This window comes from Hemiscyllium ocellatum, chromosome 12, assembly GCF_020745735.1.
Source record: "Hemiscyllium ocellatum isolate sHemOce1 chromosome 12, sHemOce1.pat.X.cur, whole genome shotgun sequence".
Lineage (NCBI taxonomy): Eukaryota > Metazoa > Chordata > Chondrichthyes > Orectolobiformes > Hemiscylliidae > Hemiscyllium > Hemiscyllium ocellatum.
In genome coordinates, this window is record NC_083412.1 from 101741626 (window position 1) to 101768289 (window position 26664).

General features: G+C 43.0%; 1 protein-coding gene across 1 annotated transcript in view; it reads right to left on the bottom strand.

Moving 5' to 3' along the window:
* Positions 1-12307: 12307 nt before the first annotated feature.
* The window catches only part of rsph1 (radial spoke head component 1), a 63422-nt gene continuing 49065 nt past the window's right edge, over positions 12308-26664 (bottom strand). Inside the window, exons 7-9 of the mRNA XM_060832841.1 lie at positions 22364-22463; positions 14486-14833; positions 12308-12363 (exon numbers count right to left, since the gene is read on the bottom strand). Coding sequence (XP_060688824.1) covers positions 12308-12363; positions 14486-14833; positions 22364-22463 — 504 coding nt within the window. The remainder of the gene's footprint in view (positions 12364-14485; positions 14834-22363; positions 22464-26664) is intronic.

Consider the following 26664-nt stretch of genomic DNA (forward strand, 5'->3'; position numbering starts at 1 on the left):
AGATGAGAGTAGGGCAGTAGATGTGGTTATGAAGATGTGGGTGTACTGCACCTTTAAGAGAGTTAAAAGCTAGCAGAACTACCTGACAGCACCAAATGTTCTGAACAAGATATAATATAACCTTTTGATCCAGTAGCTAGGATAGCTGATTGCCTGGAAACAATAAAGATAGAGGAAGATATAATGAGAAAATTCAACATCTGCCTGATTTTGAAAATTAGAATTTTTGGTAAATCTTAATCGGGAATTTTATTGAACTAGTATTATAGGAGGAGAAGGTCAAAGATAGGTTGGAGGAAAGAGTTATAAATAGTTGTTAGTTAATTAGTCTCTGTTATACTTTAAGAAATAAAGTTAATTTTTACTTTAATTAGTTCTTGGCCTCTTGGATTATCACAGATTACGGCACGGGAAAAATCTTTTCTGTGATGCTGGTTTAAATTAAACAGGAGAGTTTACCCCGTGTTGTAACAATGTTGTCAATATGGACTTTAATAAGGCCCTTGACAAGGTCCCACACAACAGGCTAGTCATGAAGGTTAAGTTTTATGGGATCCAGGGAGAGCCAGCTAATTGGTTTCAAAATTGGCTTGAATATAGGAAGCAGAGGGCGATGGTTGAAGGTTCTTTCTCGGACTGGAGGCCTGTGACTAATGGTGTGCCACAGGGGTGGGTGCTTAGGACCTGTGTTATTTGTTATTTACATAAATGATCTGGATGTGAATGTACAAGGCTTGATTGGTAAGTTTGCTGATGATACAAAATTAGGAGGTATCATTTGTAGTGAGGAAGTTTATCAAAAATTACAGATTGATCTTGGTCAGATGGGGAAGTGGGCTGAGGATTGGAAAATGCAATTCAATATAGATAAATGTGAGGTGTTGCACTTTAGAAAGTCAAACTAGGGTGGGACGTACACGGTAAATGGGTACGTCCTGAGGAGTGTTTTGGATCAGAGGTACCAGGGAATACTCTTCCAGCACCACTAATCCAGAATACAAGTACGTAGGTCATTGAAAGTGGCATCACAGGTAGACAGGGTGGTGAAGATGGCAATTAGTATGCAGTCCGTTATCGATCAAGGCATTGAGTGTAGGAGTTAAGTTATGTTACAGTTGTATAAGTCATCGGTGAGGCTGCGCTTGGGAGTATTGTGTATAGTTGTCATCACCCTGTCACAGGAAAGACATAGTTAAACTGGAAAGAGTGCAAAGAAGATTTACGAGGATTTGCCAGGAGCAGTACTGGACTTTATTGGCTAGGATAGGACTTTATTCCTTGGAACGTAGGAGAATGAGAGGTGACTTTATTGAGGTGTATAAAATCATGAGGGGCATGGATAAGATGACTGTGGATAGTCTTTTTCCCAGGGGTGTGGAATTGAAAACCATAGAGTCCATGTTTAAGGTGAGAGGGGAAAAACTTGAGAAAGACCTGAGGGGCAATTTCTTCATGCAGAGAGTGGTCTGTATGTGTAATTAGCTGCCAGAGAAAGTAGTTGAGGCAGGAACAATAGCAACATTTAAAATCACTCAGGTTAGTACATGGAAAGGGTTTAGAGGGATATGGACCAAATGCGGAAAATTGGAACTAGCTGAGTAGGCACCATGGTCAGCATGGACCAGTTTGGGCCGAAAGGCCTGTTTCCATGCTGTATTACTCTGTGATTCTATGATTCTAACTGGAGCTATGCATAAGTGGGTCTTCAGCTGGCAACAAGTAGTTGATTTCTCTGTGGCCAGGGATAGTATTGCAGGGCTGACATACAAAATGAGAGTGGATCAGTTAGGACTATATTCAATGGAGTTTAGAAGAATGAAAGAGGATCTCATAGAAACCTATAAAATTCCAAGAGGATTAGATAGGGGAAATGTGGGAGTACCAAGGGTCACAGTCAAAGGATACAGGGTAAACCATTTAGGTCTGAGATGAGGAGCAATTTATTCATGCAATGTGTGGTGACCCTGTGGAATTCTCTTCCACAGAAGGCAGTTGAGGCAAAAACATTGAATGCTTGCAAGAAAAAATTAGATATATTCTAACGAGAAGAAACCAAAGAATATGGGGAGAGAGAAAGAACAGGGTACTGTGTTGGATGATCAGCCATGATCCCATTGAATGGTGGAGCAGGCTTGAAGGGTCGAAGGGCCTGCTCCTGTTGCTATTTTTATGTTGTTACCTTTATAAGTATGAAGCAGTCACCCTGTACCTTTTGTTCAAACAATTGAAAGTCCCCAGAGAAGGAAAATTGAGAAGCAGTGATCTGATCAGCAAAAGGAACAATGAAGCAAACTCTGTGATTAGGAACAACTGAACTGAGTTCCTAATCATCTCCTCTGCCTCTAGCACCTTTATTTCAATGTATTGTGTGTACACAGATGGAGTTTCTGTGTGGGTTGGAGTTTTAACTAGAGTTATATGCTGACAGTTCATAATTGTTAGTGTGTAATTATAATGCCTTTACTTGTAATTAATAGTAGTTCTTGTTAAATACAGTAACCTGGTCCACACTTTGTGTTACTCTGAGTCTAAAAGACAAATAAACTGGGTAATGAGCACACTTTTATACAATCTTTAACTTGTTGTTAACTCCAGGAATTGTGGAGCTTGATTCACGCTGGTGAGACATAATACCAGGGCCTCCAGCCACTTTCTGATTTCAGGTGGAGAGAGTCATATCTATTGAAGACTGCCAGTTGTGATGTCGGTGACCTCAGGAGGAGGCTGAGATGGATCATCCTTGATGGGAATGGTAGAGCGAGGAATACGCTGGGTCATGAGGTGACTTGATAGAGATGTACAACATAATGGGAGGTATAGATAGAGTGGATGCCCACAGATTTTTTCCCAGGGAGGAAATGTCTATGGCAAGGGGGTACAATCTTAAGGTGAGGAAGGGAAGAAGGTTTAGGGAAGATGTCAGAGGTCGGTTCTTCACACAGAGAGTGGTGGGTGCGTGAATGCACTACCAACCGTGGTAGTAGAGTCAGATACATTAGGGACATTTAAACGACTCTTGGAAAGGCACATGGAAGATAGTAAAATGCAGGATATGTCGGTTAGTCTGATCTTAGAGTAGGATAGAAGGCCTCTTTTTTTCTGGCCATTATTAGACTGGTGAATGAACTCTAACTTCAAATAACACTGACCTTGCTAACAGTGATCTCACCAGCGCACACCTTGTGCAATGTAACCTTCATGCCTCTGTCTATGTTTTTTTAACAATCTCTGATCTGTCCATCCCTGCTTACTGTGATCTGCCTGTACTGCTCAAAAACAAAGCTTTTCACTGTACTTCAATACACATGACAATAAATTAATCAATCCCTGTGCACTGCACCATGTTGCAATTTTTCACTGTTCAGTATCACGTGTGAACTTTAACCCACACCACTTGGTCCCCAACTCGAAATCATCTGTGTCAGTTGTAAACAATTGCAGTCCCATTCCTGATCCCTGAGGCACACCACTAGCCACTGATCGCCAACCAGAAAAACACCCACTTATCCCTGATCTTTGCCTTCTGTTAGTTAACCAATCTGGTATCCATGCTAATATGTTACCCATAATGCTGTGCACCTTTATGTTATGGAGCAGTCTTTTGTGCAGCACCTTGTCAAATGTCTTCTGGAAATCTAGATACATTACACCTACCAATTACCTGTGGTCTACTGCACAAATAATGTCCTCAAAGAATTCCAGTAAATTAGTTAAAAATGACCTACCTTTCATGAGCTCCCCATGCTGCATCTGCCTGATGGGACAATTTCTATCGGTGTCTTGCTATTTCTTCCTTTTTTAAAATTTTTAATAATATATTTTTATTCAGGAAAATTGGATTTTTAAATATTTCAACAAATACAAAACAATGCAATTCAAAATAATACAAAACTAAATCCAAATAATAAAAAAATCCCCAACCCACCCTCCTATATGAATGTATAAATATATATAGAGAAGTATAAAATTTTAAAAAAAACCTAAACTAGCTATTTAACTCAATAAATAAATACCTAACAACAAACAAATAAATATAATAACTCAGCCCAGCCAAACAAAACACTCATACATTCAGAGTTCCTCCTCCCTGGATATTGGACTCATGAAACACAATCGTTACAGCTATATAAAAGCCCATGTTAATGTGGCAGATAAATCTGGGTCCAGGTATTTCAAAAAGGGCTGCCATGTCTTGTAAAAATTCTCAGTTTTGTGGTGTACCATATTTCTGAGAAAATCCAGGGGAAAATGCTCCATAACAATCTTCCGCCAACCCGACAGGCCTGGGGGGTTTTCTGATATCCAACCTGGCAAGATATTCTTCCTTGCACAGAATGTAAGAATATTGAAAAGTTTTGCCTTATGCACGTCTGCAGGAAATACAATGGGTAGGCCCAAAAGGAGGGAAATAGGGTCCTTCTCCACCCCTACACCTAAAATCCTCTCCACTGCACCCACCACAGCGCTCCAATATGTTTGAAGCCTGTCACAAGACTAAAGACAATGGGTAAGAGTACCCGTACAGACTTTGCACTTGGGACATGCTGAAGATACCCCTGGTTTAAATTTTGACAAACGGTCTGGGGCTAAGTGGACCCTGTGGAGAATCTTCAACTGTAAAGCATGGGTCCTATTGCAAATTGCTATCTTCCTTGCATTCTCCCAAATATCCTCCCATGCCTCTGAAGAAACTTCAATACCCAGCTCTCTTCCCCACATCTTGCAGAGTCGATCAGACTCATCTGAGGTGGCACCCCCCAATTGGTGATATAGAGTACTGACAGAGAATGTATCCTTAGCCCTGAGTACCCCTCTTTCTATGTCAGATTTGTAGGGATCAGTCAAAAGTGTGGGTTTTTAAAAATAAAATCCCTAACTTAAAAAAAAACCGAAAGAGGTCTCTATTAGGTAACTCGTACTTCTGTACTAACTGATCGAAGGACATCATTACATCTCCCCCAAATAAATCACCCATGTAAGATATACCCCTAGCTGCCCAACATTTAAATCCTGAATCTATCATCCCCGGTTGAAAACCCGGCATACCCACTAAAGTTGTAAACAAAGATGTTTTGCCAATATTACCTTCCCTCTGCCGAATTACCCTCCATGCTTTAACGGTATTGATGACTATTGGGTTATGGCAATATTCCCTCACTGTCTTCACTTTGTCCAAAAACAGCAAACTGGTTAGGGGCACCTTGCCTGGGAGGCTTCGATATCTAGCCATAATGAACGAGGGTCCCCACAAACCCAATCACTTACGTAGGTCAAGAGTGAGCTTAAGTGGTAATTTTTAATGTCCGGAAGGTCTACTCCCCCCAATCTGTGAGGCAACTGCAGTTTGGCTAATTTAATGAGGGGCCGTTTACGGTGCCAGATAAAGGAGCTGAACCAACTGTTCAGTCTCCTGAGTGTTTGTTTATTGAAAATCAGGGGGAGCATCCGTATAGGGTATAGCAAACGGGGGAGAATATTCATCTTAATAAGCACTATCCGACCCAACCATGAGACTGGAAGTGCCTCCCATCTTTGGAGATCTTGTTTAATTTTTTCAAATAATTGAGCAAAATTGGCTTTGAACAGCCAATCCAGGACTGGAGTAATGAATATGCCCAAATACACAAAACCCCCCTGTGACCACCTAAATGGGAATCTATAGTCACTCTCAAAGGCCAAGTCTTTCGTAAGATCACCCATAGGCATAGCCTCTGATTTAGCAAAATTAATCTTGTACTCTGAAAAAGCGCAAAACGCGTGAATACATTGTATCAGGCAAGGCACTGAAACTGCTGGATTTGTCAAGAAAATTAGAACATCATCTGCATACAGCGAGATCTTATGTAATTTTGACCCCACTTCTGGAGCTGATATATTGAGATCCCCATGAATGGCCTCTGCCAACGGTTCAATCACCAACGTAAAAAGTAATGGTGAAAGGGGACAGCCCTGCCGGCTGCCCCTAGAAATATTAAAATTGCTTGATCATACCCCGTTGGTAATGACTGCCGTGAGAGGTACACTGTAGAGAACCTTTACCCATCTTATGAAAACTTCGCCCAGACCAACCGGTCTAGAGTATAGAAAAGGTACGGCCACTCAACTCAGTCAAATGCCTTCTCTGCATCTAAAGAAATCACCAATCCCTGTATTGACGGCTGTTGGCCTGCTTGAATTACGTTAAGCAGCTTCCGAACATTATTGGAGGATCTGCGACCCTTTATGAAGCCCGTCTGATCCTCTTTAATAATAGAGGGTAACACAATCTCCAGCCTTAACGCGAGAGCCTTAGAGAGGATTTTAAAGTCCACATTTAAGAGCGAGATGGGCCTGTATGAAGCACAGTTTTCCGGATCCTTCCCTTTTTTAAGGATAAGTGAAATATTGGCCTCTCTCAGAGATGGTGGGAGACAAACATGACTGTATGAATCATCAAACATATTCAGCATCGGGCCTGACAGTATACTTATAAATTCCTTGTAGAATTCACTGGGAAGTCCATCAGGACCGGGCGCCTTTCCACTCTGAAGCTGCCTCACAGCTTCCTGCACTTCTTGCTCTGATAATGGGGCATTGAGAAAGGACTGTTGTTCGGGAGTCACACCCGGGAGCTTCAGATCTCTTCAAAAAAGATTCCATTTTGGCCTACCCCTCCTCACAATTCTCAGATATAACTTAGAGTAGAATCTCTGGAACGCCACATTAATCTTTTTAGAATCACATGTTAGGTTCCCAGACCCTTCCCTTATTGCTGTAATGGTTTGTGGGGCACTTCTCTTTCTGGCAAGGTATGCTAAATATTTGCCTGGCTTGTCACCATGCTCGTATAACCTTTGCTTTGTAAAAGCCAGCTCCTTCTTTGCCGTCTGCATGAGCACGGAATTTAGTGTAGACTGCAGTGCCGTAATTCTCTGTAGTTTGACCAACAAGGGTCTGTCAAAATAGACCTTCTCAGCTGCCTTCAACCATGCTCCAAGGAGACATTGCTGCTCACCCTTCTGCCGCTTCCTACTGACAGAATATGAAATAACTAACCCCCTGGCATAAGCTTTGGAAATTTCCCAGAGAACACTTGAGCTATCAACCGAGCCTATGTTGATGTCTAGGAATGCCCAAAATTCCCTAGAAAAATACTCCACAAACCTGCTGTCCATGAGAATAAAGGGGTCCATTCGCCAGTACCTTGAATCCACTGTAACATCCTTAATTTTAACCATGAGGTACACTGGAGCTTGATCAGAGATGGCAATATTACCAATCGTACAGGACGCCACCAGATCCAGGGTTACCGCAGGGGTCAGAAAAAAATCAATCCTCGTGTGACATCTGTGCGGATTGGAGAAAAACATGAAATCCCTGCCTGTAGGGTGGAGACACCTCCAGACGCCCACCAACCCTAATTCCCCACACAGACCCAATAAATGTTTAGTTTGTGCAGAGGGTATCGAGGGGCCTTTAGGCAACCTGTCAACTGTGGGGTCCATGAGGCAGTTAAAATCTCCCCCTATAATGATGTACTGAGACTTGAGACTTATCAGTTTAGAAAAAGCATCTACCAAGAACTTAAGAGTCTTCTTCCTCTTAACTGGTGAGTGACTTCCCTTGATATTCGAGGTACACCATTTAATCAAATCATTAGCCATAATCTTCTGCAATTACATTTAAATTCCAGACAGGAGGAACCCGAACCACAAATTGCTGAGCCTTAGTGTTGCATGGTCCACCAAATATAAAAACTACATAAACTAAAACCACTATATTTAACAAATATACAAAATTATTAAAAATAAAAACCAACAAAAACCAGAAAACTAACCAAAATATAAAGCGCCAATAGCACTGAGTAGGGGAACTCACCCCCTGCCCAGAGGGGGCAACTACCTGTCCCGAACTGCCCATAAATAGGCATCTAATCATTTCAACCACCTTCACTTCTCCCAGCTAGAGCCGCATCGCAAGCACAAGCTAAAAGGAATAAACACCCCATAGAATATCAATATGAATACAAAAAATTCTGTTATTTAAAAAAAGGGGTAATAAATACCCCACCCATCCTTTGGTATGTCCTAACTTAGAAATTTAAAATGTACATTTTCACCACCACCAGACACAGTTTGAACCAAATTATTATCAATAGAGGAAAAAAAAGGGGGACAAACAAAGCTCCAACCCGATTTCCTCCATTTCTTTTACAGAATGATAAATGCATACCCAAGCAACAATAGTTATACATACTACAATTGTTTAAATTAGGTTAGTTTGTCCACAAAGTCTCTTGCCTTCTCCGATGTGTCAAAGAGATGCATGGATCCATCTAAGGTGATCCGAAGCACTGCCGGATATCTCGGAGTACTGAATCCCAAACTCCTTCAATCTTCTCTTGCCACCATCATACGATTTTCGTTTCTGGATCACTGCTGCTGAAAAGTCCTGAAAAACCATGATCTTAGACCCCTCGTAAATTAGGGCCTTTGGATCCTTCCCCTGGAGTCTGGAAGTCTCCACGACTCTCTCCTTATCCCGGTAATGATGGAACCGCACCAGGAAAGGATGAGGGCATTGACCCAGACCTGACCTCCGCGCTGCAACCCGGTGAGCCCTCTCTATCTTCAATCCTCTCATGCCAGTCTCCAAGTCAAGGAATTTCGGAAGCCAATCTTCAACAAATTCCACAGGCCGCTCACCTTCCTTACCCTCAGGCAGACCCATGATCCGAACGTTTTTTCTCCTGCCCCTGTTTTCAAGGTCACCCACTTGGTCACGCAAATTACAAATTTGTGTCTTCAGGGCTTGGATCTCTTCCTTGAATGAACTGGCATCAGCATCCACCACTTTGACCCTGTGCTCCACCTCATCCGTCCTCTTCTCCAGGTCTCCCAGCTGCTGCTCATGCTTCTGCAGCACGAGAGAGACTGGAGCCAGCTTCTCTTCAATCTGTCTCCCCAACATCTCGCGAGATTTCACCAGGTCCCAGAGAGTAATCTGCTCTGAGGTTGCTGCAGGCTGAGCTGCAGGCCCGGCCTCAGATGTTCCCCCTCCCTTTTTAGGCATTTCTGGACAGCTGAAAATACAGGTAAGTCAATTTTTGAATGTTTCTTGGGGCTCCATAATCTTTCCATTGCCCCAAGAAATCCTGATGACCTGGGTTGGGCAGGTTAAAGGACCGTCCTGCTCCTGCTGTGATGCGATGCAGTGTGATCTTCTCAGATCGCCGCCATCTTAGATCCCCAGCTATTTCTTTCTTGATGATAGTTTCAAGCATTTTCCCCACTACAGAAGTTCAGCTAACGGGCCTATAGTTACCTGTCTTTTGTCTACCTCTTTCTTAAACAGTGGCATCGCATTTGCTGTTTTCCAATCTGCTGGAACTGCCACTGAGTCCACCAAGTTTTTGTAAATTACCACTAGCCGATCTGCTTTCTCTCTCACCAATCTTTTAATACCCTGAGATGCATTCCACCAGGTCTAGGAGACTTGTCAACCTTTAGCTCCATTAGCTTACCCAACACGATCTCTTTAATGATCATGATTGTTTCTAGGTCCTCACATTATAGTCTTCTTGTCATCATATTTGGCATGTTGTTTGTGTCTTCCACTGTGAAGACTGACACAAAATACTTGTTCAACACCTTGGCTATTTCCTCATTTCTCATTATTAAATCCCCCTTCTCATCCTCGAAAGGACTAATGTTTACCTTAACCACTCTTTGTTGTTTTATATATTTATACAAATGTTTGCTGTCTGTTTTTATCCTCTGACCTAGTTTACTGTAATAATCCATCTTACCTTTCTTTATCGCTTATTTTGTTGCTTTCTGTTGACCTTTAAAGTTTTACCAATCCCCTTGTTTCCCACTGATTTATGCCACTTTGTATGCATTAGTTTTCAATTTGATACCCTCCTTTACTAACTTAGTTATCCCTGACCAATAATTATCCCTTTCGCTACAGTCCTCCCTCTTTGCCGGTATATACTTTTACTGAGCACTGAAAAATCACTTTGAAAGTCCTCCACAGTTCTTCAATTGTCCCACCAAATAGTCTTTGTCCCAGTTTGCTTTAGGCAACTCCTCCCTCATTCCACTGCAGAGTTGCTCATGGAGAGAAGGCTTTGTACCATGTTAAATCTGATTTTCCTGGACTTGAGAGAGAGGGTGAAATCGTATCAGAAACACCAATGCTGGACACAATACTCCACAAAGCAAGAGAGAAAGTTTACTTCAGGGGACAAGGTTTGGTGTTGGAACCATGGGATTGGCCCTGCCTGGGTAAGAGACATGGTCAGTGCAAGGTCAGGTCCAGAAACATATGAAGTTTGGCTAGTTGCGATGGTCCTGATGTGGACCATATGAAAGCTGTGAACGGTGCAGGAACAAACTGCGCAACAGTCTCTCTGACTGTTCTGGAATCTGTGTGTTCTCCCTGTCCGTCAAATGTCGACGTTACCTTGGAATCGGAGATCCACAGTGGATGTCGTTGCCTGTACATCTTTGCTGCCTGAAGAAGAGAAAGATTTTTTTCTGAGACACTCAGGGCGCAAGAGGAGAGCAACTGTGTTACCTGCTGCCTGAATCAGATACAGAGAGGGAGGGAACCTGACCCAGTGCTAAAACACCCCAGGAGGAGCTACAGACGAATGAACCAGCCTATGTCTTTGATCTCAGAGCTGGAGGGTTGCCGTGATTGTAACGAGGTCAGCCAGGTGGGATCTCATAAAGTATGAGTTCTCTGAGTGGGGTTGTTAATCTGGAGTGTCAGCCGTGTCTGTTCACTCAGGGAGCTGGCTCTGAGGGAGCTGGATCAGTGTCAAGGATTCTCCACATGTAAATAAAGGGGGACTTGGTGATGGGATACCAGCCTCTGTGGAGTTATTTCAGAATCAGTGTAAATTTGTTCAACTTTTGCCTGTCTTATTTGATATTGTGTTTCAGGGTTTTGAAGAATTATAAAGTGCATTAATTAGATGTCATGTCTTTTTGATTATATAATGGCTTTAAGAGATGTATTTTGTCCTTTTTTTTGAAAAGAGCTTTTGAGCCATTGGTAATAAGCTGTCTATTCTAACTCAATAGAATAAACAGTTTGTGAGGCCTTGGGTTTTTTTTTAAAGATAGAATAATAGAAGCAGAATGAATGGGTGGAGTCAGGCTCCCACAGAGCCAGGGTTGCAGTTCAACTTTTCACAGTTACTGAGGTTTGAAGTTGACTGTGGAAGCTGTCACTCTCTTTCTCTCTCTCTCTCTCTGTTACAGCTAAAAAGTTGGATTCTCTTCCTGCTGCCATAATCACCTGAGACAATCTGTCTCACTGATCCTACCTTTGCCAAGGGTATGTTTATGGGATGATACCAAAATTGAACAGTTGCTGTTTAGTAGTTGAGTAATCTATTACTTTTAAAATTACTAGGGGTGTTTATATAAAGATTAGACGGGTTGGGTGTTGTTTTCAAATTACTGGAAGCATGTTACAAACATCTTGCAGCTTCAGCAGCAACAGGAGTTCCAGCCGATGTGCGGGCAGTCTGTAAGTTGTGAAGCCACTGATGGGCCCTTCTCCGAGCACAAGAAGACCCAGTTTGGAGGCAGGCAGAAGATGTGTGCAACCTCTGAGGATATACTCCAGACCATCACCAGCACCTTCTATGGAGGCATGTGAGAGTGTACTCTAAGGTCCTCCATCAACCTGGCCAGGCATTGTGGAGCAAACCCACGATCATCATGGTCCACCAGGGATGCCTTAGAGAACATTGACCACTTCCATTACCTTGAGAGTGTCCTGTCGGCCAAAGCAGCTATTGATGAAGCGGTCGAGCATCATCTTCAGTGTGTTAGCACAGTCTTTAGACACCTGAGTAAAAGGGCTACAACATCAGATCCAGCACCAAGCTCATGGTATACAGAGCTGTGGTGGTTCCCACCCTCTTATATGGCTCTGAGATGTCAACTGTGTACAGCAGGCACCTCAAAGTGCTGGAGCAGTCCCACCAACGCTGTCTACGCTAGATCCTGTGATTCCACAGGGAAGACAGACGCACCAATCCCAGCCCCAGCATCTGCGATCAGGCCAACATCTTCAGCATTGAGGCACTGACCCCACCCTCCCCACCCACCAGCCCCCCCAACACCTCGATCGGCAGTGATAGGCTGGGTATGTATTCCCCATGACCAATATGAGACTCCCCAAGAGAGTGCTCTATGCCCAAAACAGCAGGCAAGCCCCAGGTGGACAGAGGAAGTACTTCAGGGCCACCCTCAAGGTCTCACGGATGACGTGCAGTATTCCCACTGACACCTGGGAATAACTGGCCCTAGACCGTCCACAGTGGAGGAGGAGCTGGGAAGGCATTGAGCACCTCAAAACTTCCTGTTGGGAAAAAGTGGAAGCCGAGGAAAACAGCAAAAGGAGAGCACTACCAGACCAAGGCTCCACCCGCGCCCTTCTGTGACCACTGCACGCCCCTTCCTGTGGCCACCGCCCCCGTGATGGCCACCACCTGCCCCACCGTGACCATCAGCCCCCCCTCCCGTGACCACCGTCCCACCCTCCCGTGACCACCGCCCCCCCTGTGATGACCACCGCCCCCCCTTCCCGTGACCACCCCCTCACGTGACCACCGCACCCCTCCTGTGAGCACTGCCCCCGTGATAACCACCACCTGCCCCTCCATGACCACAGCCCCACCCTCCCGTGACCACCGTCCCACCCTCCCGTGACCATTGCCCCCCTCCCGTGATGACCGCCACCCCCTCCTGTGGCCACCAACCGCCCCTTCCTGTGATGACTGCCCACCCCCTCCTGTGACCACCACCCCACCCTCCTGTGACCACTGCCTCCCTCCCATGATCACCGCCCACCCCTTCCCGTGATGACCGCCACCCCCTCTTGTGACGACTGCCCATCCCTTCCTGTGACCACTGTCCCCGTGATGACCAACACCCGCCCCTCCCGTGACCACTGTCCCCCGCCCATGAACACTGTCCACCCCCTCCCGTAATGACCACCCGCCCCCCCCCCCCCATGACCATCGCCCACCTCCTCTCATGACCACCACCTGCCCCCAGTGTAGCAGAGCCTGTGGTAGGCCATCGGTCTGTACAGCCACTTACAGACTCCCCCTGAGAGTGGAAGAAAGTCATCCTCATCTGTGAGGGACCCTCGAAGGTGATGAATCTGTTATTTTGTTAACTTTTCCAATAGAGTTAAAGCTACACCAATTCTTCTTTCTTTTGTTTGTATTTTAACTGGGGTTAAGAGTACAGTAAGGTTTGCTTAAAGCTGAGAAGTACAATGTCAGGGACATGGTTTCAGTTCCACTCTCGGGTGACTGTCTGTATGGGTTTCCTCCGGGTGCTCAGGTTTCCTCCCACAGTACAAAGATATGCTGGTAATGTGGGTTAGCCACAGGAAATGCATGGTTACAGGGATAAGGTTGGGGGGTGGGTCTGGGTCGGATGCTCTTCCAAGGGCCGGTGTGTACTCAAGGGGCTGAAAGGCCTGCTTCTGCATTGTAGGGATTCTATGATTGGTAGAGTCTTTTTTTGTTCCTCATGAGACCTGATGTGAATTTCTTCCCCCACCTCCCCGACTCCCTGAGTAGCTGTCCTTCAGGCAAATTGTTTATCTGGTGAGGAAAGGTTGGTCCAATGGGCCTGTACCCATTGGAATTTAGCAGAATAAGACCAAATCTGATTAAACCATATAAGTTACTGAAGAGATGCTGAAAGAATGAGAGACAAGGGGATAAAATTTAAAACTAAGGACTCTGAGGATGATGAATCTTTGAAACATTCTTTCCCTGGAGGTGGTGGGGTCATTGAATATTTTTAAGACAGAGGTTGATAGGTTCACAATGAACAAGGGAGAGTAAAGTTATCAGGGGTTAGCAGGAATATGGAATTGAGGCCGTTATCAGATCAGTCATGATTTTATCGAATGGCGCAGCAGACTATAAGGACTGATTGGGATATCTCTGCTCCTAATTTGTCTGTGCATATCAGTACAGAAACTCTGAATATTTACTATGGTGTTGAAAGGATGTGATGCTACTTCTGCCCACCTTTTGCAGTGTCAATAAGCATTATCTATTCTTTAGGAACAGTACTTATGCAGGAATATGGTTTCTTTACAATGTCAGTGAAAAATATTGATAAGTTTTGTATCTAACATTTTATTTTTAAAATAGTAAATTGAGATGGTGTGATGGTTCATATTGCTGCCCAGTCCACAAAACAAGAAGGAAATTTGCTCTCCCTGATTAAAAACACTTTGGATGAGCAGTCAGCTGACCAAGACACAGCTTCTTGTTTTTGAGTCGTGGATATTTTTAAGCCAATGTGTACCATTTGTTTTTTTTTCAGCCTGCAATCAAATGGTTTTCAGTAATTGGTGGTGCTCTCCATCCCGCTATTAATCAGGCATTCGAGCCTCACACCACATCCTCAATCTGCAGCCTGCTCAGATACAGCGTCAGATGCTCCTTCATTACCTTCTGCTAAACTAAGGGAATCGAGAACAGGGTCATCTGAACCAGGAGCTTCTGTCACAGGACCATTTGTTTCAGCAGCACCAGCCTCGACCACATCAGCCTCTGCCGCATCAGCCTCTGGAGCATCAGCCTCTGGAGCATCAGCCTCTGCCGCATCAGCCTCTGGAGCATCAGCTTCTGGGGCATCAGCTTCTGGGGAAGCAACTTCTGGGGAAGCAACTTCTGGGGCATCAGTATCAGGAGCATCTGTCTCAGGAATGTCTGTCCCAGCAACGTCAGTGCCCTCTGCATTATCGGCAGCCTGCTCCTCAGGCTCTGAAGCATCGGACTTTACATCGGCCTTAAATGCTGGAAAGGAAAAATGAAACACAAACTATAATTCCAGTTAGAGAAAGAGAATTATTTATAGCTGAGAAGGAAACCATTCAATTAAGTGTATTGTTGTTGGTAGCACTGTCGATTCAGTACCTCAAGTTCATCTCCAAGTTTTTCTTAAATATTATCCGGGTTTCTCCTCTCACCTGCCACAAACACTTCCAGGTAGTGAGTTCCAGACCCCTCACTCTCTGAGTGCAAAGACTACTCCTTAACTTCCCTGTTGTAACTTCTACCAATGTTGGTTATTGACTTCTCCTCAAAGGAAAAAAAGATATTTCCTGTCCACTCCATCCAAATCCCTCACAATTTTAATCACCTAAACTCATTTCTCCATAACCTCTCTGTTCCAAACAGACTAACCCTAGCCTGTCCTCGTTGTAAATCTCCTACCCTCTCAAGTGTGATCATATCTCTGTTTCATGGGGGTCAGATATGTAGTTCGTATTCTTGTCAGTCTGTCATTAACCTCATGCTCACCCACCCAGCTTAACCTCACCATCATTGAAAGAGTTCTCAACCGTTTTACAATCCATTTCCCAAACTTTGGCCAAACTCCTCCCCATCCCTCCCAAAAGAACAAGAGGGTTTCCTTTGTTCTCACTTTCCACCCACTAACTCTGATGCCTCCAACAGTATGCTACAAACACATGTCCCTCTGTCCTCCAGCACACTACTGAAGCTGTTCCCTGCAGAACAACGTGGTGCACTCCTCCTCCGTCACTCCCAACACTTTGTCAGTTCTATCATGGCACCTTCCCATGAGTAACACTTGCAACAGGGTAGAGAAGAAATTGCGAGGGCCACAGGTGAGGTCCTGGAAGACTCAAGAGTAGTGAATGTTGTGCCCTTATTCAAGAAGGGCTGCAAAGAAAAGTGTGGGAATTATAGACCAATAAGCCTAACATCTGGGGTGGGTAAGTTACTTATGAATATTCTAAGGGATAAGATATACATGCATTTGGAAAGACAGGGTTTGATTAGGAGCAGCCAACATGGCTTTGTGCATGGGAGATCATGTCTCACAAATTTGTTAGAGTTCTTTGATGAAATGATCAGGAAGGTTGACGAGGGCAGGGAGTAGACATAGTATGGATTTCAGGAAAGCCTTTGATAAGGTTCCACATGGCAGGCTCTGGAAGGTAAGATCACATGGAATCCAAGACTAGCTGGCAAATTGGATTCACAGTTGGCTTGATGGTAGGAAGCAGAGGGTAATAGTGGAAGGATGCTTGTTGGACTGGAGGCCTGTGACTAGTGGAGTGCCTCAGGGGTCGGTGCTGGGCCCATTGCTGTTTGCTATCTATACCAATGATTTGGATGTGAATGTACAAGGTATGATTAGCAGGTTTGCTAATGACACTAAAATATGTGATATCATGGACAATGAGGAAGGCTATCAGAAATTGCAGCAGGACCTTGATCAGCTTGGGAAGTGGGCTGAGAAATGGCAAATGGAGTTTTATATAGATAAGTGTGAGGTGTTGCATTTTGAAAAGTCAAATCAAGGTAGGAGTTTCATGTTGAATGGTAGGGCTTTAAGGAGTGTAGTGGAACAGAGGGACTTTGGAGTTCAAGTGTATGGTTCTTTGAAAGTGGAGCCACAGGTAGACCGGACAGTGAAGGAGGGTTTTGGCACACTGGCCTTCATCAGTCAGGGCACTGAGTATAGACGTTGGCAAGTTATGTTGCAGTTATACAGGACGTTGGTGAGGCCGCACTTGGAATATTGTGTTCAATGTTGATCACCTTGCTATAGGAAGAATGTTATTAAACTGGAAAGAATTCAGAAGAAATTTACATGGACTCAAGGGTCCGAGTTCTCTGGACAGATTGAACAAGCTAGGACCTTTCTCTTTGGTGCGTATGAGACTGAGGTGGCTTAAGAAATGTATAAGATCATGAGAGGCATGGCATGGATAGGGTGAATGCACTCAGTCTTTTTCCCAGAGTTGGGGCATCGAAGACTAGAGGGTATAGGTTAAGGTTAGAGGGGAAAGAATAAAAGGGAACCTGAGGAGCAACATTTTACACAGGGAGTGTAAAATGAGCTTCCAGCAGAAGTGGTTGAGATGGTACATTAATAACACTTAAAAGGAATTTGAACAAATACATGGATAGGAAAGGATTAGATGGACATTTTGGTCAGCATGGACCAATTGGGCTGAAGGGCCTGTCCCTGTGCTGTAGGGCTCCATGACTGGTGGTTTTACCTCCTAAGTGTCTGAGACAAAAATACATCTTCAGGTGAATCAGCAATTTACTTAGACTGTTTTCAATTCAGTCTATTATATTCAATGATAACAATATGATGTCCTCAATACTGGCTATACAAAATGCAGACTGGATGACCACTTGGCAGACCACACCTGTCTTGTCACAATAGTGATGCTGACCTTTTGGTCACTTGCCATTTCAATACGTTGTCTTGTTCTTATACTTTCTGCCCAATGACTACTGCAGTCTTCTCGTGACATTCAATGCAAGCCAGACAAACAGCATCTCATTTTCGATTTAGGCACTTCACCACTTGCAGGACCAGCATTTCTTTCTTCTGTGCACATCTCCTTAGGTCCAAGTATGGCAGCAACTTCCAAAGTCAGAAGGCAATGTTGTGAACCAACTCAGTCCGTCAATCGCCAAATTCAAATCTACAAAGTAGCTCTGCAGCTGAGAGGGAAGGTTGTTCTGGATTCGGCATTGAGCGCAACAGCTACAGACCGTGAACACTGTCCTTCTTTATGATTTCACATAACCATCCCTCCTGGGTCTTGTTTATTTAGGCCTTCTCTCAGTGGAACTCAGCTAGTTTCTGCTCTTAACGTTACTACTCATGCTTACTCTTCATGTATGACTCTCCTCTGCTCCCTTTTATATTCACATCACCCTTTGATCTGGACACAGTTACATGGAAACATTGAAAGTAAGAGCAGGAGCAGGCTATTGAGGCCACTCCACCATTGGAAAGGATCATGGCTGATCGTCTATCATAACTTCATACTCATGCATTCTCTCCAAACCCCTTGACGCCTTTAGCTGCTACCAAATCCATTCTATGACTTCCCTCTACAGCTTTCCGTGGTATAAAACTCCATAGGTTCAGTATCATTGAAGTGAAGACACTTCTCCTCCTGCTCAGGGATTTGGGTGTCCTTGTGTATAAATCTGTAAATGCTTGCTTGCTGGTTCAGTGGGTAAAATGGAAGGCAAATGAAATATTGGCCTTTATTTCAATGGGAATGAAGTATAAAAACACAGAAGTCTTACTTAAAACTGCACAAGGCAGTAGTCAGCCCACAGCAGGAATATTGTGAACCATTTGGGTGCCTTACGTAAGCAAAGATATACCAGCATTGGTGTCAGCCCAAGCTCCTTACACCTTCAAAGCCAATGATCACAGGAGATACAAAGGAATACTACCATCTGCAAGTTCCCCTCCAGGCCACTCACCACCTCATTTGGAAATATATTGTCATTCCTTCAGTATTACAGTGTTCTGGAACTTCCTCCCTAACAGCACTAAATGGACTGCCGCAGTTCAAGAAGGCAACTCACCATCACCTTCTCAGGGGCACCGAGAAATGGGTACTAAATGCTGGCTCAGCCAGTGGTGCCCACATTCCATGAGTGAAGAGAAATAATGACCAGAGCCAGTTCACTTGGCTCATCCTGGTTGTGGAAGGAATGTATGATGAGGAGAAATTAACAGGTTGGGCCAATTCTCATTGCAGTTTGGAGGTGACCTTCTTGAAAGATACAAGATTCTTAGGGGACTTGACAAGGTAGATTTAGAAAGATTGTTTCCCTTGTGGGAGAGTCTAGGACCAGAGTTATAATCTCAGAATAAGATGTTAAACGTTTAAGACAGGGATGAGGAAGAATTTCAATCACAACCAAAATGAATCAAAACTACAGAATTTCAACCATTCTGCAGAATAAAGGACTCCTCAATTACCACAACAACAATACTGAGAACCTCAACTACAATTACCACAACAACAACACTGAGAACCTCAACTACAATTACCACAACAACAATACTGAGAACCTCAACGACAATTACCACAACAACAATACTGAGAACCTCAACGACAATTACCAATCACAACAATACTGAGAACCTCAACTACAATTACCACAACAACAATACTGAGAACCTCAACGACAATTACCACAACAACAATACTGAGAACCTCAACGACAATTACCAATCACAACAATACTGAGAACCTCAACGACAATTACCACAACAATACTGAGAACCTCAACGACAATTACCACCACAACAATACTGAGAACCTCAACTACAATTACCACAACAACACTGAGAACCTCAACTACAATTACCACAACAACAATACTGAGAACCTCAACGACAATTACCACAACAACAATACTGAGAACCTCAACTACAATTACCACAACAACAATACTGAGAACCTCAACGACAATTACCACAACAACAATACTGAGAACCTCAACGACAATTACCAATCACAACAATACTGAGAACCTCAACGACAATTACCAATCACAACAATACTGAGAACCTCAACTACAATTACCACAACAACAATACTGAGAACCTCAACGACAATTACCAATCACAACAATACTGAGAACCTCAACGACAATTACCACAACAACAATACTGAGAACCTCAACGACAATTACCAATCACAACAATACTGAGAACCTCAACTACAATTACCACAACAACAATACTGAGAACCTCAACTACAATTACCAATCACAACAATACTGAGAACCTCAACTACAATTACCACAACAACAATACTGAGAACCTCAACGACAATTACCAATCACAACAATACTGAGAACCTCAACGACAATTACCAATCACAACAATACTGAGAACCTCAACTACAATTACCACAACAACAATACTGAGAACCTCAACTACAATTACCAATCACAACAATACTGAGAACCTCAACTACAATTACCACAACAACAATACTGAGAACCTCAACGACAATTACCAATCACAACAATACTGAGAACCTCAACGACAAAGGCTGCAATGTCCAAATATCTGCTCTTCATAAACAATGGTTTGTATGTCTGTTTTTTCAACTCCTGTCTTTTGTACTCACCTCTTCTAATTTATATTTGTGTGTTCTGTTATTAGCTTTCTTACATTAACTAATTAATAAGCTCTCTCATCTTGGTCATTCAAGGAAGTCTGATTAAATTGGCTTCTTTTAGAATGTATGTTCATTTGGGTCTGAGAGAAAGATATCCACAAAGGAAAGAGTCTTTAAAATGAATGTTGTTGTAGACAATTCATGAATAAGAGTGAATAAAGAAGGGGAGCCAGTTCATCTATATCATAAAGCTGTGTTGGAGAGTTGATGCAGATATGATGGGTTGATTGACTTCTTTTGCACTGTAACACTTCTGTGATTTGGTGACAGTATTATCCGAGAGTATTATAGTTCCTGGTATCCCGTCGGGAATCATAATAAATTGGGGAAACTTGCCTGGAGCTAGTTGTATGGACTTTTTTTTTTTAAAAGTTTTTCATGGATGTGGGCATTGCTGGTTTGGCCAATGTTTATTACTCACCCCCTAATGGTTCATGAGAAGGTGGTGATGAGCTTTCAATAAAAATATAATCAAATCATAAACTTGCAAATCAAGAAACTAGTTATTCTTCCTGTTTAATTCTTCCTGACAAAAAGAGATTGAGGGGGGACCTGATTGAGGTCTGCAAAACCATGAAGGGTATAGACAGAGTGGATAGAGATAGACTTTTTCCCAGGATGAGGGATTCAATAACAAGAGGTCACGCATTCAAGATGAGAGGTGAAAAGTTTAAGGGGGATACACGCGGCAAGTACTTTACACAGAGGGGGTGTCATGGGTGTCTGGAACACGTTGCCAGCAGAGGTGGTAGAGGCAGGCACGGTAGATTCATTTAAGATGCGTCTGGACAGATGTATGAATAGGTGTGGAGCAGAGGGACACAGATGCTCAGGAATCGGGCAATAGGTTTAGACAGTGGATTTGGATCGGCTCAGGTTTGGAGGGCCAAAGGACCTGTTCCTGGGCTGTAAATTTTCTTTGTTCTTTGTTCTTAATCAATTAATTTTATAGAAACAAAGAATGATTATAGCACAAATGGAGGCTGTTCAACTATCTTGTCGAATTTCATGTCTCGAAAAGTAACTCAGCTAGTGACACTGCACCATTGCAATTTATTTTCTCTTCAGATACTAACCCAGTTCCTTTTAAAGTCACAAACAAATCTACCAACACCAGATTTCCAGGCTGCACATTCCAGATCCTGACCATACACTGTGTAAAATATCTTACTCTTCCATGACTCTGTTGTTTCTTTGATCAATCACATTTAATCCTTGAGCCTTCCACTAACATGTACAGTTTCTGCCGGTCTCTAATAAACCATAACACACAGGAACAGAAGTAGGTTATTTAGCCTGTTGTGCCATTCAGTGAAATCACGGCTGATATGATAATCCTCCTTTTCCCCATAACCTTTCCTAAATGAATAAAAATCTGTCTATCAAAGCCTTGAATATACTTAATGACCCCACCTCAACAGCCCTCTATGATAAAGAATTTCACAGATTCACTCCTCTCTGACTGAAGAAATTCCTCTTCATCTCTGTCTTAAATGTATAACCCCTCATTCGCAGATGATGCCCTCTGGCCCTAGACTCTCCCACAACTGGAAACAAACTTTTTGTATCTACCTTGTCAGGTTCTCCAATATGAAAAGAAGATATTGATAAAGCAGCTGAAGATGGTTGTGCCAAGATCACTATTGGTATTTCCTGATGGCCTGGGTTCAAGTCTCACCTGCTGCAAACGTGTGTCAAACACATCTGGATGGTATGATTGAAAAAGATCTAAAAGTAACTCTTGTGATGTAGTGGCAGTGCCCATACCTCTGAGCCAGGAAGCCTGGGTTCAATTCCTAGCTGCTCCAGATAGATGTAATAACATCCTGAAACAGGTTGGTTCGAAAATGTATCAGTAACTGTGCAGTGATGTCCTGGCTGCAGATGAATGATCTCTAACTACCATAAGCATCTTCCTTTGTGCTCGTTGTTCCTCCTGCTGGTGGAATTTTCCACTCTGACTTCCATTCACTCTAATCCTGCCAGGCCTCCTAGATGCTATACTCAGTCAAGTATATAGTGCACAACAGGCCATTCATCCCATTTGGTCTTTATGGTCTAAATGAGCGTCTTCCCATGTCTCCAACTCACCTGATCAGAATATCCTCATTCTTTTCTCCCTCGTGTAATTATCTAGATTCACCTAAAGTGCATTCAAACCATTCCCCTCAACCAGCTACTCTGATTCAGTTTCACAGTCTCACCTCTCACTCGTTAGGCAAGTTTCTCTTGAATTCTCTGGTCAGACTTACTTCATATCACAGTGATTTGAGCAGATATCACCCAACCACATTGTTTCAGAGTCAGGTCTAACATAAATAGCATTCATACTTACTTGGAGAGTACAACGTCAATCCTGACAGCTTCTCTGCCTTCCACTTCAGGACGGTTATGGTTATGGATTCTTCCTCTGCGATCTCTTCATCGGTTTTGTCCTGTTGTGAGAGATAGTGGGATTCCACACTCAATAAGCGGTGGCAGTGGGATAGTGGTAATGTTACTATACTAATAATCCAAAAAATCACACAAATGTTCTGGGAACATAGGTTTGGATTACACCTTGGCAGATAGTGAAATTTTAATTCAGTAAAATCTGGAATTAAACCTAACCTAATGGTCACTGTTGATTGTCATAAAAATCCACCTGGTTCAATGTCTTTCAAGGGAAAGAAAACTGCCAAGGGCAGCACGGTAGCTCATTGGTTAGCACTGCTGCCTCACAGCGCCAGAGACCTGGGTTCAATTCCCGCCTCAAGCAACTGTCTGTGTGGAGTTTACACATTCTCCCCGTGTCTGCGTGGGTTTCCTCCGGGTGCTCTTTTGCAGTCTCTGAAATACATTGACATTGTTCTTCCAGTATTGCATCTAGAACTAAACACAAATGTCTTAAGCAAATACAGTGTTACTTCCTTGCTTTTGTACTCCATGCTCATGATAATAAACCCACAGATACTGTATGCTTTATTAACTGTTCTCTCTGGATGTCCTGTCACCTTTTATGATCTGTGTATATATACCTCTAGGTCCTTCCCTGCTCCTGTACCCTTTTTAAAATTTTGAACCTTATTTTGTATTATCTGTCTGTGTGCTTGCTACCAAAATGCATCAACTTAGGCATTGCTGCTTTTGAACTTTACCTACCAGTTACTTGCCCATTTATCAATTTGTCTCTATTTGTCTGAAGCTCCACATTATCCTCCGCACAGTTTACAATGCTTTTAAGTTGTGCATCATCTGCAAGGTGACCAAAATTGAACACAATGCTCCAACTGCGAACTCAACAACATCCTGTACAGCTGCAACATAATTTCCCAGAGTACGAGAGCCCAAAAGGGCATAGGTTTAAGGTGAGAGGAGAAGGATATAAAAGGACCTAAGGGGCAACTTTTTCACACAGAGGGTGGTGCACGTATGGAATGAGCTGCCGGAGGAAATGGTGGATACTGGTACTATTACAACATTCAAAAGCTATCTGGATGGACTTAGAGAGATATGGGCCAATTGCTGGCAAATGGGGCTAGATTAATTTAGCATATCTGGTCTGCGTGAACAAGTTGGACTGAAGGGTCTGTTTCTGTACTGTAACCATATATATACACAAAGTTCTTATATAGACTTCATCACTTTCTCCCTTACTGCAACTTTACATACTAACCCAGTATTCTTAAAGTTGTGTATTTTCATCACTCCCAAGTATTTTGTTAACTCTGGTATTCTTCTTCAACATTTTTCTCTTGGCTCCCACATCTTGCCAAGTTCACTTAAAGCCCTCCCATCAGCATGAGCAAAGGGATATGGACAGGTTAAGTGAGTGGACAAAACCTTGATGTATAATATGGAAGACGTGAGGTTATGCATGTTGGCAGAAAGAAGAGGAGCTGAATATTATTTAAATGAAGAACGACTGCAGAAAGCAATAGATTGAAGGATTTGGGACCCTTTGTCCATGAATTACAAAAAACTAGCATCCACATTCAGTGAGTAATAGGGAAGGCAAATGGAATATTGACATTTATTTCAAAGGGAATGGTGTATATTAGGTTGGGATGTCTGGTCAGAACAGAGGTGTTGGACCGAAGGGTCTATTTCTGTGCTGTACATCTCTATGATTCTATGACTATAAAAGTAGGGAGGGTTTGCTAAAACTATACAAAGCACTCATCAGATCACAGCTACAATACTGCGGAAAGAAAAACTGGTATTGGAGGCAATCCAGAGAAGGGTCACTAGGCTGACACCATGTATGGAAGGGTGGAGAGGTTGTATAGGTTGGGCATGTACTCATTGGAGTTTAGAAGAATGAGAGGTAACCTGCAACTTAATTAAAACATAAAAGATTCTTGGAGAATTTGACAGGGTAAATGCATAGAGATGTGAGAGCACCAGAGGGCATAAGGGGCATGGCTCAGTGGCGGGGCAGCACGGTGACTCAGTGGTTAGCACTGCTGCCTCACAGCACCAGGGTCCCAGGTTCAATTCCAGCCTCGGGTGACTGTGTGGAGTTTGCATATTCTCCCTGTGTCTGCATGGGTTTCTTCCGGGTGCTCCAGTTTCATCCCACAGTCCAAAGATGTGCGGGTTAGGTGAATTGGCCATGCTAAATTGCCCATAGTGGTAGGGGCATTAGTCAGAGGGAAATGGGTCTGGGTGGGTTACTCTTCAGAGGGTTGGTGTGGGCTGTTTGGGCCGAAGGGCCTGCTTCCACTCTGTAGGGAATCTAAACAAAAATCTCAGAGTAAGAGGTCACACATTTAAAGCAGAGATAAGGAGGAATTTCTTTCCCAGACTGTTGTGAATCTGTGGAATTCTTAACCATATGGGCTATTGAGGTTGTTATTAGTATATTCAAGGCCAAGATAGTCAGATTTTTGATTAGTAAAGGTTATAGGGAGAAGGAAGGTAGAGTTAAAGATGATCAGATCAGCCATGAACGGTAGAATAGGTCAATGGATTGAATGGCTGATTTCTGCTCCTACATTGTATGGTCATATTGTCTTACTTGAGTAATCTGGAGATTGAGGGGTCCCCGATTTACAAGTACTGATACTTACAAATACAGGGGTGCAATTTTAAACACTCAACATATGAATACCTCCTGTACATACAAATAGCTGCTTCATATTGTCTTGTATTGTGTTCTGATTTATGTACAAATTGTCAACGGAATGGATTTAGAAATGGAACCTGTTTGCACTCCAGAGACTGCTTCTACATTTGAGAAGATGATCTCATCAGAAGGATTGTCTTAGGCACAAGAAATCATATTGTGAAAGAATATACCTGCCGAAAGAGAGGAAACCTCAGACCACTAGGAATAGGAACAGGAGTAGGCCATTCAGCCCCTCGAGCCTGCTGCACCATTAAGTAGGAATGGCTGATCCAACATTCCTTCCATTCACGTTCCTAACCTTTCTCCATGACTTTCAATTCCCTTGCCAATTAAAAATCTGTCTCAGTCTTGAATATACTAAGTACTCAGCCTCAACAGCCCTTTGCCTATCTATCTCAGCCTTAAAATACATAATCTGGCCCCACAACCCTCTTTGGCAAAACCCTCGAAAGACTCATAACCTCTGAGGGAAGAAATTCCTCCTCATCTCAGTTTTAAATTAGCGTCCCCTTATTCTGAGACTGTGCCTTCTGGTTCTAGCCTCTCCCATGAGGGAAAGCATCATCTCAGCATTTATCCTGTGAAATCTCTTAAGAATCCGAAATGTTTCAATGAGATCACCTCTCATTCATTTAAATTCCAAAATGTAGTTTTCCAATTTATTTAACCTTTGCTTATAATCTGTCCAAACCAGGGATCATCCCAGTGAACCTTTTTTGAACTACATCCAATGAAATATCTTTCCTTAAATAAGGGGACCAAAACTGCTCACAGTATTCCAGATGTAGTCTCACCAGCACCTTGGATGGTTGCAGTAAGACTTCCCTACTGTTATACTCCAACTCCCTTGAAATGTGGGCCAACATTCCATGACCTATCCTAATTACCTGCTGCCTGTGTGCTCGCTTTTTGTGTTTTGTGCATAAGATCCCCCCCAAATCCCTTTGGGTTACAACGTTCTGCAATTTTTCTCCATTCAAATAACCGTGTTCTTTTGTTCTCCCTTCCAAAATGAACAACTTCACATGTTCCCACATATTACTTAATTTGCTAACATTTTTTGCCCAATTCTTAAAACCCATCAATATGTTTCTGTAAACTTTTTGTATCTTTCATACAACATGCCTTTACTTTTGAGTCGTCTGCTAATTTGGCTACAGTATTGTCAACAGTATTCAACATAAATTTGGATTCTTTTTTCCAAATCATTAATTATATGTATAATATATATATGTTAATAGTTGCTGTCCCAGCACCGATCCCTGTAGAACCCCACTGGTCACAGGTCACTAATCTGAAATAGAACCCCTTATCCCCAATTTCTGTTGATTGCCCATGAATTAATTCTCTACCTAGCCAATATTCTATCTCCCACACTGTGGGCTCTTATGACTTAACATTTTGTGAGGTGACTTCCTCTGGAAGTCCAAATACATCTACTAAATCCTCTCTGTCCGCTTTGGTTCAGACTTTCTTGAAAAACTCCAATAAGTTAGTCAGGCACAATTTTTCTCTTGTGAAACTAT